This window comes from Oncorhynchus keta, chromosome 12 (genome assembly GCF_023373465.1).
Source record: "Oncorhynchus keta strain PuntledgeMale-10-30-2019 chromosome 12, Oket_V2, whole genome shotgun sequence".
Classification (NCBI taxonomy): Eukaryota; Metazoa; Chordata; class Actinopteri; order Salmoniformes; family Salmonidae; genus Oncorhynchus; species Oncorhynchus keta.
Genome location: NC_068432.1, coordinates 67,960 through 82,139, shown reverse-complemented (window position 1 = coordinate 82,139; position 14,180 = coordinate 67,960). Strand labels below are relative to the sequence as shown.

The 14,180-nt window shown below is 43.5% G+C and overlaps 1 protein-coding gene across 1 annotated transcript; it reads right to left on the bottom strand.

Moving 5' to 3' along the window:
- Positions 1-480: 480 nt before the first annotated feature.
- slc23a1 (solute carrier family 23 member 1) lies at positions 481-10,074 on the bottom strand. Its single transcript, XM_035755336.2, has 14 exons — positions 9,935-10,074; positions 9,215-9,370; positions 8,874-9,031; positions 8,685-8,773; positions 8,521-8,588; positions 6,639-6,820; positions 5,215-5,335; positions 4,596-4,752; positions 4,209-4,356; positions 3,921-4,026; positions 3,422-3,551; positions 2,890-3,033; positions 2,580-2,675; positions 481-1,487 (listed from the first exon to the last, which is right to left on the bottom strand). Exons 1-14 carry the CDS (start codon positions 9,965-9,967, stop codon positions 1,210-1,212), a joined length of 1,866 nt encoding a protein of 621 aa, XP_035611229.1. The 5' UTR covers positions 9,968-10,074; the 3' UTR covers positions 481-1,209.
- Between the last annotated feature and the right edge of the window lie 4,106 nt (positions 10,075-14,180).

The window sequence follows — 14,180 nt, the reverse complement described above, 5'->3', positions numbered from 1 at the left end:
TTGTTGTCTTTTACATCTCACCATTGTTTACTTGAGGAGAGTGGCCTGAACAAGCCGAGAGGGCAGCTGTCGTCAGATTAAAAACGCATCACCAGGGGCAGACTGCAATGGCCACTATTGACAGAGGCCCTGGCAGACAATGGTTTTGGGTGTAATATGGAACGGAAATTCAATTCAACATCTTTCATCATGTCACAGTGAAATCAATACTGAACAGCCATAAAAACTCTGATCCTGTGCTTCCTTGATAGATCAATAGACCCTAGCCTCTTGGCCTGCACTTTTTTTCTTCCAATCTGTGCAGTGTTGTTGTTCAGTCTCTCTCAGCTAATACAGTACAATTACCATGTTGACTTGACTTTGTGGGTTTTCTTTCTTACAGCTCTTTTTGGTCAGATTGTAAATATGTTAATCGACGGCTCTCCTCTCACTAATCTCGTTTTAACATTTTATTGTAACACTTAATAATGTAAACAAACATTTAACGTAGTCAAAAAAATAGGAATGTTTTAATATATTACACTTTCATTTTATATCATAACTGTTTTGCTTTACCTCCGATTGAGTTCAGATCATTAGAAGAGAGAGACACTATCATTACTTGTTCATTTTGTACACAAGAAAGACTTAATAAAATACAAAAAACCACTGCTAATGTTGTTTCTGCATCTTCAGTACAGCCTATATACAAGCATACGGTCAAGTATGTGTCTGAATATATGGCTCTGTGTTCTTCAGCGTAGACCAATAATAGATGCTATAAAAACGTGGTGGTGAGTAAGAAGAGATTACATTTACATTTAAGTCATTTAGCAGACGCTCTTATCCAGAGCGACTTACAAATTGGTGCATTCACCTTATGACATCCAGTGGAACAGTCACTTTACAATAGTGCATCTAAATCTTAAAGGGGGGGTGAGAAGGATTACTTATCCTATCCTAGGTATTCCTTAAAGAGGTGGGGTTTCAGGTGTCTCCGGAAGGTGGTGATTGACTCCGCTGTCCTGGCGTCGTGAGGGAGTTTGTTCCACCATTGAGAGATGGTAGACCAAACCTCCAAGATACATGGTGAGTTACATGCTCTAGTAAATAATATTCCAGTCACAACATTGCAACATCGTGCATTTGTAAGTGTCCAAAACAATAAATAGCTGTGAAAATCACACCTCAGTATAAAAATAATCTAAAAGATTCATCATTGAACTTTTACTATACTTTGGTGCAGGCCAAGGTAATTGTTGTGTCCATGCGTACACTCTCAGTCCTCTCTCTTAATTCATCCTCGTTGTTTTCCTGCATGCTGTCCTTCCGTCTGCGCTGCCTGAAGCCTTGGAAGCTGGGGCAGATGGGGAGATAGCGCAGGCAGCTGATCTTCCTAACGCAGCTCATTCCAATGGGAAAGTCATAAGTAGTATGTATGTTCGCGGAGCTTCCCCCACTGCCCTCATCAGCCTTCCAGTCCAACAGCCCTCTCTCCTTCCTTGTGCCTGTTTGGACCACACACACAAGTATACATGCACAAAACACACACACAATGACACATCTCATCGACGGGGCTGTAGTGGAGCAGATTGAGAGCTTCAAGTTCCTTGGCGTCCACATCACCAACAAACTAACATGGTCCAAGCACACCAATCATGGTGTGACAGTCATGAAGAGGGCACGACAAAACCTATTCACCATCAGGAGACTGAAAAGATTTGGCATGGGCCCTCAGATCCTTAAAAGGTTTTATAGCTGCACCATTGAGAGCATCCTGACGGGTTGCATCACTGACTGGTATGGCAACTGCTCGGCCTCCGACCGCAAGGCACTACAAAGGGTAGAGCGTGCAGCCCAGTACATCACCGGGGACATCCAGGACCTCTATACTAGGCGGTGTCAGGGGAAGGCCCTAAAAATGGTAAAATACTCCAGCCACCCCAGTCATAGACTGTTCTCTCTGCTACAGCACGGCAAGCGGAACCGGAGCGCCAAGTTTAGGTCAAAGAGGCTTCTAAACAGCTTCTACCCCCAAGCCATAAGACTCCTGAACAGCTAATCAAATGGCTACCCAGACAATTTGCATTGCCCCCCCCCCCCTTTTTCTACGCTGCTGCTACTCTCTGTTATTATCTATGCATAGTCACTTTAATAACTCTACCTACATGTACATATTACCTGAATTACCTCGACACCAGTACCCCCTGTATATAGCCTCGCTATTGTTATTTTACTGCTGCTCTTTAATTATTTGTTATTCTTATCTCTTAATTTTATGGGGGGGGGGGGGTATTTTCTTAAGACTGCATTGTTGGTTAAGGGCTTGTAAGTAAGCATTTCACTGTAAGGTCTACAACACCTGTTGTATTCGGCACATGTGACAAATGCAATTTGATTTGATCAACAAACATGGGTAGTTACAGGCAACCGTTTGAAGGATTGGCGTGTCCCATTGTGACATGGCGGTGACACATACTGTCAACAAACACAAAGCAACGGGTCCCTCCGATCCGTGTGTGATGAGGTGACTAGGCAGTGCTGTGCGTTTGACATCTGTTAACGAGATGAGGTGTTGCACTCTTACAGAGCACGCATACCTGGGATGGTGTTATCCAGAGCAAACGCCAGGAAGCCTCCAACAAACATCTCAGTGGTTAGGAGCACTGTGAGGATTTGATCCACCTCTGCAACTCCTGAGGGCAATGAAACATGTACCACCAAATGAATGATCCTTAATCATTATTCATAGCATCCAATATAATATCCAGCAGCAAAACCGTACTAAACCTGCATACCAGTCTAACTGTACACATACTCTGAACTTCCTACAGCCACTCCTACACTTCCTCAGCAGATGATGATGATGCCTTTTCTTATCAATAAAGCCCTTTTAAATGTGCAGCCCACCTGTTTTGATGCAGCCAGGGTGCAAGTCTAGGTAGCTGGGCAGCATGAGACCGAAGAACATGGAGAAGCCGAGGACAAAAAGATTCCTAGAGGAGTTGAGGTCTACGCTCTGCAGGTTGGACAAGCCCACAGCCGTGATCATACCTGCAGGGCATAGACAACACAAACAACAGAGGTGTGGAAAAGGTTATTATTTTCATATTTTTAAACGGTTATCTGTGTTTCTAGCTACAAACATAATATGATCCCCTTTCTGAAATAGTGAGTTTTTTGTGATCATTACTACCCCCCCTGGTGGCTGACACTGAGATGATGCTGTGTGTGGAATCTGTATTTGGAAGTCACAGAACACAGTGGGAGAATCTCAATTGCATACTCCTTGCTACCTCTCTCCTCGCATGCTTCTCAAAACCCATTGGATAAGAAACACAGAGGTCACTCCCCTCTGACCTTCTCCTCCAATGGGTTTTGAGAAGAACGCGAGGGCAGAGGACGCGAGGAGTATGCAATTGAAATTCTCCCAATGACTCACCGAACAAGGTGCAGAACATGCCACCTAGAATGGGGTCAGGCAGAGATGCGAAGAGGGCAGTGAATTTCCCCACTGTTCCTAACAGGAACATTATGGCTGCACCATATTGCACCACTCTCCTGCTGCCCACCTGTGTTTAGGGACATAGTACAACATGGCTCAATGTGAACTGTGCAACCTCTAGTATCAGTTGCAGTTCATTGATTATGAATCCACACCAGAGTAACATACCAGCATATGTAAAGATGAGTAGACCCTTAGTCAATAATTATGTGGAAATAATAACAATTGATTTCCATTGCGGCAAAGGGCTTGCACTAGAGACCGTGTTGATAAGCGTTCATCCGTTTCAAACAGATATTATTGCTGATTCCAACTTGAACAAGACATAAATACAACATCTGAGATTCTATATGTACACTCATGTGTTTTAAGTAAATAGATTAAAGACAGCATGTCTGAAGAACTTGGGAGGGGCTGAGGGGCTAAGCTTCCTAACCTTAGTGATTCCCAGAACTCCAATGTTGGGACTGGAGGAGGTGGAGCCATTTCCTGTACCCAGTAGTCCTGCTATAATACAGCACACCCCCTCTGTGAAAATACCCCTAGTATGGGAAAGACAAGACACGAAGGATAATGAAGGATGCAGACAACTACATACATGCATCCACACAGAGAATAGAGTACTGATGCTTGACCACAGAGGACTATCTCGAACATAGGTTCATGTCAGAGCCTTCGGTCCAGGTTAGAAATCTAAACTGTGGCGTAGGAGACTGATGCTCACCTGTTGATGGCATGGACCGGTGGCGGAGGTGCCCCTGAGAGGCGAGCACAGGCATAATAGTCCCCGATAGACTCTATAATGCCAGCTAGTGTGGCACTGAACATGCCCAGCACTCCGGCGATGGTCACCGTGGGCAACCCCCACTGACCTTTCAGGGACACACAAACACCACAAGTCGGAATTATTCCCCTATGTAGCAAGACAAGAGGCAATGGCAATGGATGACAACTTAGATCATTTAAACCATTGAAAATGTTATATAAGGTCATTCTAAAGGTGATCATAAATGGCCAGTGCCATCCAATTTCTTAACTTGACCCTTGCTCTAGCTCAGGCGTCCAAACTGGCCCAGTGTGAGAGACAATGGCTGTAAGGCTGGCCTCTTACAGGGGTAGGGGAAGCGGAACCAGGGGGAGAGGGTCATGATGTCACCGCGCGCATCAGTGCGTGCCTTCTGTCCGTACTTGCTGGGGTCACTGGGCAACACGTCGGTCAGGGTCAGGATGTAACACAGCAGCCACACCAACATGATGGCCATGATAATCTAAACCCAGCACCACAGACACACAGAGAAGGGGAACAGCATGACATATCATACAGCCTAATCATAGAGCTTATTATGTAGGCCTATTCTGTGCCCATTCTTACAGCCCTTTTCATCAGGAAGCTAATACTTTGCATTAATGTAATGGTGAAATTACCCCTGTGGTCTGGTTCTATCTATCACAGTGAGTCATTTATATAGCCTGGCCTTGACAATGTCCCCATGACCTGGCTGGCAGCACTGATTAAGGCAGTAACACAGAGGAAAATGCAATAAAGTCTGCCTAAGATGAGACTTTATTATACCTCTCAAGATTGGAGTGGCATGGTAAGTGCTGTGAATGAATAGCTTGGTGTATTTGATGAACATCAGTTCATGCCCCACATGAGAACATCTGATTAGCATGGATCGGAGGACTTTTTAACATCCCTGTGAGACAAATATGTGTTTTTTGGTTCTAACCGGGAACATCTTAAAGATCTGGAACCTGGTGATGCTGAAGCCTTTCTTCCTGTTGTAGGTGAGGAAAGGGAAGGACCAGTTCCTCAGGTACTGAGCAAATAGCACGATGAGGAAGATGCACCTGGGAAGACGCAGAGGATCAGTAAGGCAGTGATATAGCAACAACATAACCGAATCAAAGACAAAGCAACAGGGGAAAAGCAATGGACCCTTTAAACACTCGTGGGAATTGCCTATGTGGATAGGGCTACATTGAAATGTTTCTTACAGAAGACAAATGAAAAGCAAATGCATAACCAGGGTAACTAATGAAAGGGAACACTTTGGAGATGATGGGAAAAGTATTAGAGCAAAGGTGAGGGCACAACAGTTCACCCGACACAAGCACAGTCGTTTGGAACACAACCATCCATCCCCGCCATCACACAACCTGTTGTTGTCGACGCAATCCAAAAAAACGGTCCATTATAAATGGCCATCTGGGTCAGGTGGGCATGGTTTGAAAACTTGTTTTATTGCCAAGGCAATTCAGGGGGAAAAAAAGTCGTAATTTTGACACGCACAGAAAAGAGTCATGAGTGCATTCAAGGTGCGTGTGCTGCGGCAAATTCTCTTCACAATGAACAAACACAGGCTCAATCTGTTCAGAACAACCCAGGGTAAGACGCCATGTAATCTTGGAACTGTACATCAAGCACAGTGATCATACACACGTTGACACTGTGCTGTATATGACATGAGTTTTATGATCTGGAAATGTGAAGTGCACATTTGGACTCACAAGTGTTTGGACTGCTTGAATTACATCCAAGCAGTATTTCTTATAATCCTCAACGTCTCATCTTTCAAAAATGCATAGAGTCATCTTAATGTACAGCAGTTCCCTCAGTTAGACAGCAAAACATTTGCAAAAGTTGGCCAATTAGCAGGGGTGATGGGGGAACTTCTTGTCGCACAAGGTGCTTAAGTTCAGAGCGTCTGTCAGTCAAAACCCCCACACAGCTGTGAAACGCAGAGCCAGGGCTCTGACGTCAGGTATAGCATGTTACTTTACAGACACTGCGTTCCAATTCAGGCGTTTATCAGTGCCCAAATCTGCCATTTTCAACCCGTATACGGATACAAGGGTGAAGGGCTACCTAAATAGTATGTGATTCGATTCAGTAGCTTCAATGACCTTGGTTTGAAGACAGTAAAGAGTCTCAAGCCCTAGTCAAAGTCATCCATTTCTACTATAGAAGCGAGGAACAGAAGTAAGAAAAACAGGCCCTCGGCCTAGAGAGTAATCAAACTCAGAAAACATTGTTGGATCTCAAGTGTAAGCATGAGTGGAGAGGATCAGATGGAAAGAGCAGAGTCCACAGAGAGGATGCATTACAGGGAAGGGCTGGATTCAATAGACAAAGGATGGATTGTGCTCTCACAGTGCTGAGAGGCCCCAGTGAGAGCCGGCTCTGTCCCCAGCTGTCTGGAAGACAGACAGGCCGATGAGGGACACGGTGGGGGTGACGGTCAGGGGCCCGATGTAGTCCAGGAGGAGACCAGGGAGACCCACCAGCCCGATGACCACCTCCACTGCACTGGATGCTATGATGGCACCCTGGATCTACAGGGGAGAGAAACCGACTGTTATTATCATTAGATATGTCAAATCAAATCAAATGTTATTTGTCACTTGCTTCATAAACAACAAGTGTAGACAAACAGTGAAATGCTAACGTACCGGGTCATTTTCCAATAACGCAGAATTAAGATAGAAAAAATAGAAATAGTGACACAAGGAATAAATACACCGTCAATAATGAATAAAAATAATGAGTAAAAGTAACATGGCTACAGTGCATTCGGAAAGTATTCAGACCCCTTGACTTTTTCCACATTTTGTTACCTTACAGCCTTGTTCTAAAATGGATCACATTGTTTTTCCCCCCTCATCAATCTACACACAATACCTCATAACAACAAAGCAAACAGCTGTTTGGAAATGTTTAGAACAAAAAACAGCAATTACAGCCTTGAGTCTTCTTGGGTATGACACTACAAGCTTGGCACACCTGTATTTGGGGAGTTTCTCCCATTCTTCTCTGCAGATCCTCTCAAGCTCTGTCAGGTTGGATGGGGAGCGTTGCCACACAGCTATTTTCAGGACTCTCCAGAGATGTTCGATCGGGTTCATTCATGTCCGGGCTCTGACATCCAGAGACTTGTCCCGAAACCACTTCTGCGTTGTCTTGGCTGTGTACTTAGGGTTGTTGTCCTGTTTGAAGGTACATCTTCACCCCAGTCTGATATCCTGAGTGCTCTAGAGCAGATTTTCATCAAGGATATCTCTGTACTTTGATTGGTGGAGTGCTGCAGAGATGGTTGTCCTTCTGGAAGGTTCTCCCATTTCCACAGAAGAACTCCGGAGCTCTGTCAGAGTGACCATCGGGTTCTTGGTTACCTCCCTGACCAAGGCCGTTCTCCCCCGATTGCTTAGTTTGGCCGGGCGGTCAGCTCTAGGAAGAGTCTTGGTGGTTCCAAACTTCTTCCATTCATTCTTCATTCTTAAGAATGATGGCCAGTGTGTTCTTGGGGACCTTCAATGCCGTAGACATGTTTTGGTACCCTTCCCCAGATCTGTGCCTCGACACAATCCTGCCTTATGGCTTGGTTTTTGCTCTGACATGCAATTTCAACTGTGGGACCTTATATAGATAACTGTGTGCCTTTCCACATCATATTCAATCAATTGAATTTACCACAGGTGAACTCCAATCAAGTTGTATAAACATCTCAAGGATGATCAATAGAAACAGGATGCACCTGAGCTCAATTTCAAATCTCATAGCAAAGGGTCTGAATACTTATAAGGTATTTCTGTTTTTTTTATTTTTATAAATTTGCTAATATTTCTAAAAACCTGTTATTGCCTTGTCATTATGGGGTATTGTGTGTAGATAGATGAGAAATTTTTAATTTGATCAATTTTAGAACAAGGCTGTAACGTATCAAAATGTGGAAAAAGTCAAGGTAACTGAATACACTGTGTATACTGGGAGTACCAGGACCGAGTTGATGTGCAGGAGTATGAGGTAATTGAGGTAGCTATGTACAGGTAAGGTTAAAGTGACTAGGCAACAGAATAAGTAATAGACAGTTGCAGCAGCCTATGTGGAGGACCCCCATGTGACCTGACCAGGAAAATGTATTGATCCTAGTTATGTCTACTTGATGTCTCAGATAATGTCAATTAAAGTGAGAGATGCTACAGTTCAGAAGGATGTACCACAAGATGGAGGCCCACTGAAAAGAAGCAGGAAGTACCTCTCTCATCCTTGGGTGCCAGATGTGGGAGGTGTTCAGAGGAAGACTCCAGTCCCCATAAATCTCCTCTGTGGAAAGACAGACAGAAACAACAGCCCATTAGTGAGGTTCTGTCTGTGACTGGGCCCTATTCTTTTCACACAGGTTGAGATTGAGGGACGCACCTTCAGGGGGACATTTCCATCTATCCAGCCCTAGGATAGCTTGAGCAGGGACGAGGAAAGCAAAAGCACTGGCCTGGAAAAGAGGTAACCTACAAATCGAAGATGAAACACAGGTGCATGATAAGCATTAGCAGACATACACATGTACACACACACATGCACACAAACCAAGCACACACACACACACACCTGACTCCAAAGGTGGTTTGAATGAGTGTGGTGATTCCCACGCAGGTGAAGATGGTTCCCACCAGCTGACTGACAGTGTTCTGGTCCTTTCCCACACACATGGCCTCCGCTAGCAGGAAGGGCACAGCGATGGTCCCGCTAAAACACGTCAGGTAGTGCTGTGATCAAAGATAATTAATTAATTAATTAATTAGTTAATCACTGTGGAGTGAGAAAGAGAGGGGGGACCAGAGATATGGGAAACGAGAGCACACAAAAGAGCAAGAGAAAGGTGGAGTCTACTGATGAAACCATCCATGAAAACGAGGTGTGTGTGAAAGAGTGTGTGTGTATTTGTGCACCTGGAGGCCCAGTAGAATGCAGAGGTACCACGGCGGGACATCCTCTATGGTGTAGATCATGTCAAAGCCCGGCTTCTGCTTCTGCTGCTCGGCAGCCAGTTTCCCCCCCTCAGCACTCTGCTCCTGTTCCTCTGTCTGACTCTGGATGACATCACTCTGAGAGGGAGGACCAGAGACAGTCACACATCTAAATGGATTTTGGATTGGGTTGGCAACTTGGCACACACAAATCTTGAAAGCAGAGACACGTGTTCTGCTACTGGGACTAATCGATGGCAAAGGCTCTCGTACACCCTGGAAGTAAAACACAATTCAGTGTTTCCACGTTTGTTTGTTTGTGTCCACCAGGTATTGTGTCTGCCCCATGTCAATAGCCACAAATGCCCTGAAAAAGCATTGTTTCAGCTAGAACTATCCTCCACAAGTTCAGTTCAGTTAGTCAGTCAGACATCATGGCGGTAAGGACCGTAGTCCGAGTAAACAGTTTTTCCCACAGGGTCATTTCACCAAAAAAAAGTCAACAGAAACACTGTGGGAATTGAGTAATAGGATAACTTAACAAGTTCAACTTTACACTTGATAGAAAAACATAGCACATCACATATGAACATCCCATAATCATGATCTTGTCAGGCCAGATCATGTAGACTTACAAACATTAACAACTAAACTCATCAATTCATCAACTCATATTGAAACGGTAGTAAATGAAGAGTTTACCTTGTGGTCTGGTTGTGTCTCTGTGTGCTGCATCTGCTTCCTCTGGGCTGTCAGGTCCTTGTGATGGTTTGTTGGGTATTGGGTAAGGCTGCTTTTCTTTGTGCTCTCTCAACTCAACACTTGTGACCTCAGCCCTATACAGGAGTGGAAAAGCGCATTGTATGGGGGTTGAGAGGACCAGATTAGCCAGGTTAATAATCTGCCCCAGCGGCGGACTTTACCCACTGGTGCTGAACAAGAGGCTGAGACCATAAACCTAAAGGTAAAGGACCCAGGGTTCAAGAAGACACTTCTTGGAATGAGAGATAGTGGGCTAGAATCAGAATAGCTATCAGAAAGGACTACGTCGGAAGGGTTACATTTGTAGTTCTAGATTTGTGACCGATTGTGCATTTCATTTTATCGGAAGAGGTTGTGATAGCATCTAGGCCAGCCATACTCAATAGGCAGACAGTGATCCGGATCCGGACCCAGAACAGGGTCAATACGGACTGTGGTCCGGATCTGGACCCAGAATAGGGTCAATACAGACTGCGGGTCTCGACTAAATTAAATAAATGAATATATGTTATGTAAAAAAATCTGGCTTTTAACAAACATGCTGTTGATAATTGTTATAGTGGAACGCGCAAGGTGCAATTTAGAAATTTGGTAATGCATGGACAGTTTTCCACTAGTAATTTCATTCACTGACAGACCTGATAGAAATGTCCAGTTGATCAACTAGCCCATGTTAGCTAGGTAAATAACCAGCTATCTAAATCTTGTTATTATCATGGCCAGATTACATGCCCTGGGCCCTCTAACTGTTTGTTTTACAGACTATGGCCTCGACACCCAGAGAGACCCTGTTGATTTTGAGTCCCTCAGGTATCATGAACACACAAAAGACAGGGCAAAATGTGTTGAATTGCAGAACATTTTGTTTAAAATAGCTAAATGTTCTCTCCACCAACAAAAGTTTCGGATTACGGCGATAAATTGCAATATCCATTAGGACCTTTGCAAGTGTTGGAGCATGCCCCTGGCTGTCTGTAAATAATAATTAAAAAAAAAGAAAATGTCATCTGGTTTGCTTAAAATAAAACATTTGAAGTGCTTAATACTTTCTTTTGATACTTAAGTATATTTTTGAAATTACAATTATACTTTTATACTTTAGTATATTTAAAAACAAGTGCTTTTTAACTTTTACTCATGTAGTATTTTACTGGGTGACTCACTTTTACTTCAGTAATTTTAATTTAAGGTATCTTTACTTTTACTTAAGTATGACAATTGGGTACTTTTCCCACCACTGAACATGAGATCTTATAAGGAAGACAGTGATGTATCAAATCCAGTATGTGAGTGAAGAGGGGGGTTTAAAAAGACATTCTGAAAAATAACCACATGACAATGGATGAATGACTCATACCAACCACAAGAGGGCGACACACCGACATGACTCCATATTCTATTAAGGGTCATGACATCCGTATTGGAAAGATCTGCTCCAGACTTCCCCTTTGACTTCCTCCAGACAGTCCTACCTGCTTCAAGCCACTCCAGTGTGTCCATACACATGTATGAGCAACGTGTGCATGTGTGTGTCTGTTTGTGAAAGTGTGTGTGATGTACAAGGTCGGGTGTGTCTTCTTGAGTAATATCCTAATTTTAAGAGGATGAAATGCATAGCTGTGTCTCAGGGTTGTACAGTCGTGGCCAAAAGTTTTGAGAATGACACAAATATTAATTTCCAACGTTTGCTGCTTCAATGTCTTTAGATATTGTCAGATCTTACTATGGAATACTGAAGTATAATTACAAGCATTTCATAAGTTGTCAAAGGCTTGTATTGACAATTACATGAAGTTGATGCAAAGAGTCAATATTTGCAGTGTTGACCCTTGTTCTTCAATCTCGCATAATCAATGCTTGGAGTGTCAGAATTTGTGGGCTTTTGTTTGTCCAACCGCCTCTTGAGGTTTGACCACAAGTTCTCAATGGGATTAAGGTCTGGGGAGTTTCCTGGCCAGGGACCCAAAATATCGATGTTCCCCGATTCACTTAGATATCACTTTTGTCTTATGGCAAGGTGCTCTATCATGCTGTAAAAGGAATTTTTTGTCACCAAACTGTTGCTGGATGGTTGGGAGAAGTTGCTCTCGGAGGATGTGATGGTACCAATCTTTATTCATGGCTGTGTTCTTAGGCAAAATTGTGAGTGAGCCCACTCTCTTGGCTGAGAAGCAACCCAACACATGAATGGTCTCAGGATGATTTACTGTTGGCATGACACAGGACTGATGGTAGCGCTCACCTTGTCTTCTCCGGACAAGCTTTTTTCCAGATGCCCCAAACAATCGGAAAGGGGATTCAGAAAATGACTTTACCCCAGGCCTCAGCAGTCCAATCCCTGCACCTTTTGCAGAATATCAGTCTGTCCCTGATGTTTTTCCTGGTGCCCTTCTTGACACCAGGCCATCCTCCAAACATCTTCACCTCACTGTGCGTGCAGATGCACTCACACCTGCCTGCTGCCATTCCTGAGCAAGCTCTGTACTGGTGGTGCCCCAATCCCGCAGCTGAATCAACTTTATGAGACAGTCCTGGCACTTGCTGGACTTTCTTGGGCGCCCTGAAGCCTTGTTCACAACAACTGAAACGCTCTCCTTGAAGTTCTTGATGATCTGATAAATGGTTGATTTACGTGGAATCTTACTGGCAGCAATATCCTTGCCTATGAAGCCCTTTTTGTGCAAAGCAATGATGACAGCACGTGTTTCCTTGCAGGTAACCATGGTTGACAGAGGAAGAACAATGATTCCAAGCACCACCCTCCTTTTGAAGCTTCCAGTCTGTTATTCAAACTCAATCAGCATGAGAGAGTGATCTCCAGCCTTGTCCTCATCAACACTCACACCTGTGTTAACGAGAGAATCACTGACATGTCAGCTGGTCCTTTTGTGGCAGGGCTGAAATGCAGTGGAAATATTTTGGGGGGGATTCAGTTAACTTGCAAGGCAAAGAGGGACTTTGCAATTCATCTGATCACTCTTCATTATATTCTGGAGTATATGCAAATTACCATCATACAGACTGAGGCAGCAGACTATGTGAAAATTAATATTTGTGTCATTCTCAACTTTTGGCAACGACTGTACATTCCAATCACGGGATATTTGACCTTTTAGAATAAATAAGACACAGCAAGACGATGGATACAGCAAAGTGCAGTATGATTAAGCCCTTAACCGCATTTTATGGGTGGAGACTTTTTACTCTGTTATAGAACATTGCCAACAGAGACAGACACACAATCAGTGATACAGAGTGGGGTGGTGATGTCAAAGAGAGGGAGGGGAGGGCAAAAGGACAATTCAAGGAGAGAGAGATTGAGGGAGAGCAGGCAGGATATCAGGAAGCCCAAAACCTCCTGGAGGTTTATATGTCACAGGAAACCAGTGACATATAGTGTGCTGCCATCCTGTTAGAAGGTAACAGATTATTTTATTACAATGGTTAAATTGGATTTTCATTGTGTTCAATGGTGTTATTTGCCCCCTAGTGGCGCTTTCTGGTACTTAGAAAGACGACGCAAACAGGAAGTACAGAATTTGTTTTGCACGCATAGAAACAGCTACAAACAACGCTACGGTGCAGGTCTTTCAATGTAGTTATTTCTTGTCACGCTTCAGCCTTGGAAAAATATTTGTTTGTAAGTTCGATTCAAGCATTTAGCTAATGATGATAATCTTGTTATTGATAGAGTTGCTTACATATCAATGTTGGTTGCATTTACTCACAAATTGCAATGCCTTTAATGTATGTCGTTAGCTGTATTACTTTGCTCATGCGTCATGCAAACGAATTGTAAAATATACAATACTGTAGTTTTGTTACTGTTTCTAGTGTAATATGCTTTGTTATTCTACATAGATGGTTATACATTATTAGAGTAATGAAAGGAGCCAATTACCATATGGTTAACAATTAGCTATATGGTTTGGCATCATGCCAGATGCATGGTACCTTAGCGCGTGCTTTGTATTTATGCAACTTCAAATGTTTAATGTACAGCTACAGTATGTCGGTGTGAATTGAACACTAAAGTATATTATTTTCTGTATTTTGCAGTTTCACAACATATTCATTCAAGAAAAGTCACGCCTTGGGAGTTTTATTGAAGACTTAGTTGTTAGCTATCTGTCTAGTTTTGCATGGGAACGCAACTCAAGGGCAGAATATATAGGAAGGAACAAAC

What these genes read in the sequence shown, in the direction of transcription:
- slc23a1 (XM_035755336.2), bottom strand. Translation starts at nt 9,967, where the DNA reads ATGCAGCACACAGAGACACAACCAGACCACAAG. An exon ending in GCATTCTACTGGGCCTCCAG is followed by an intron (nt 9,032 to 9,214) that starts GTGCACAAATAC and finishes CTTTGATCACAG; the next exon opens with CACTACCTGACGTGTTTTAG. An exon ending in CACTGGGGCCTCTCAGCACT is followed by an intron (nt 5,336 to 6,638) that starts GTGAGAGCACAA and finishes GCGTCTTCCCAG; the next exon opens with GTGCATCTTCCTCATCGTGC.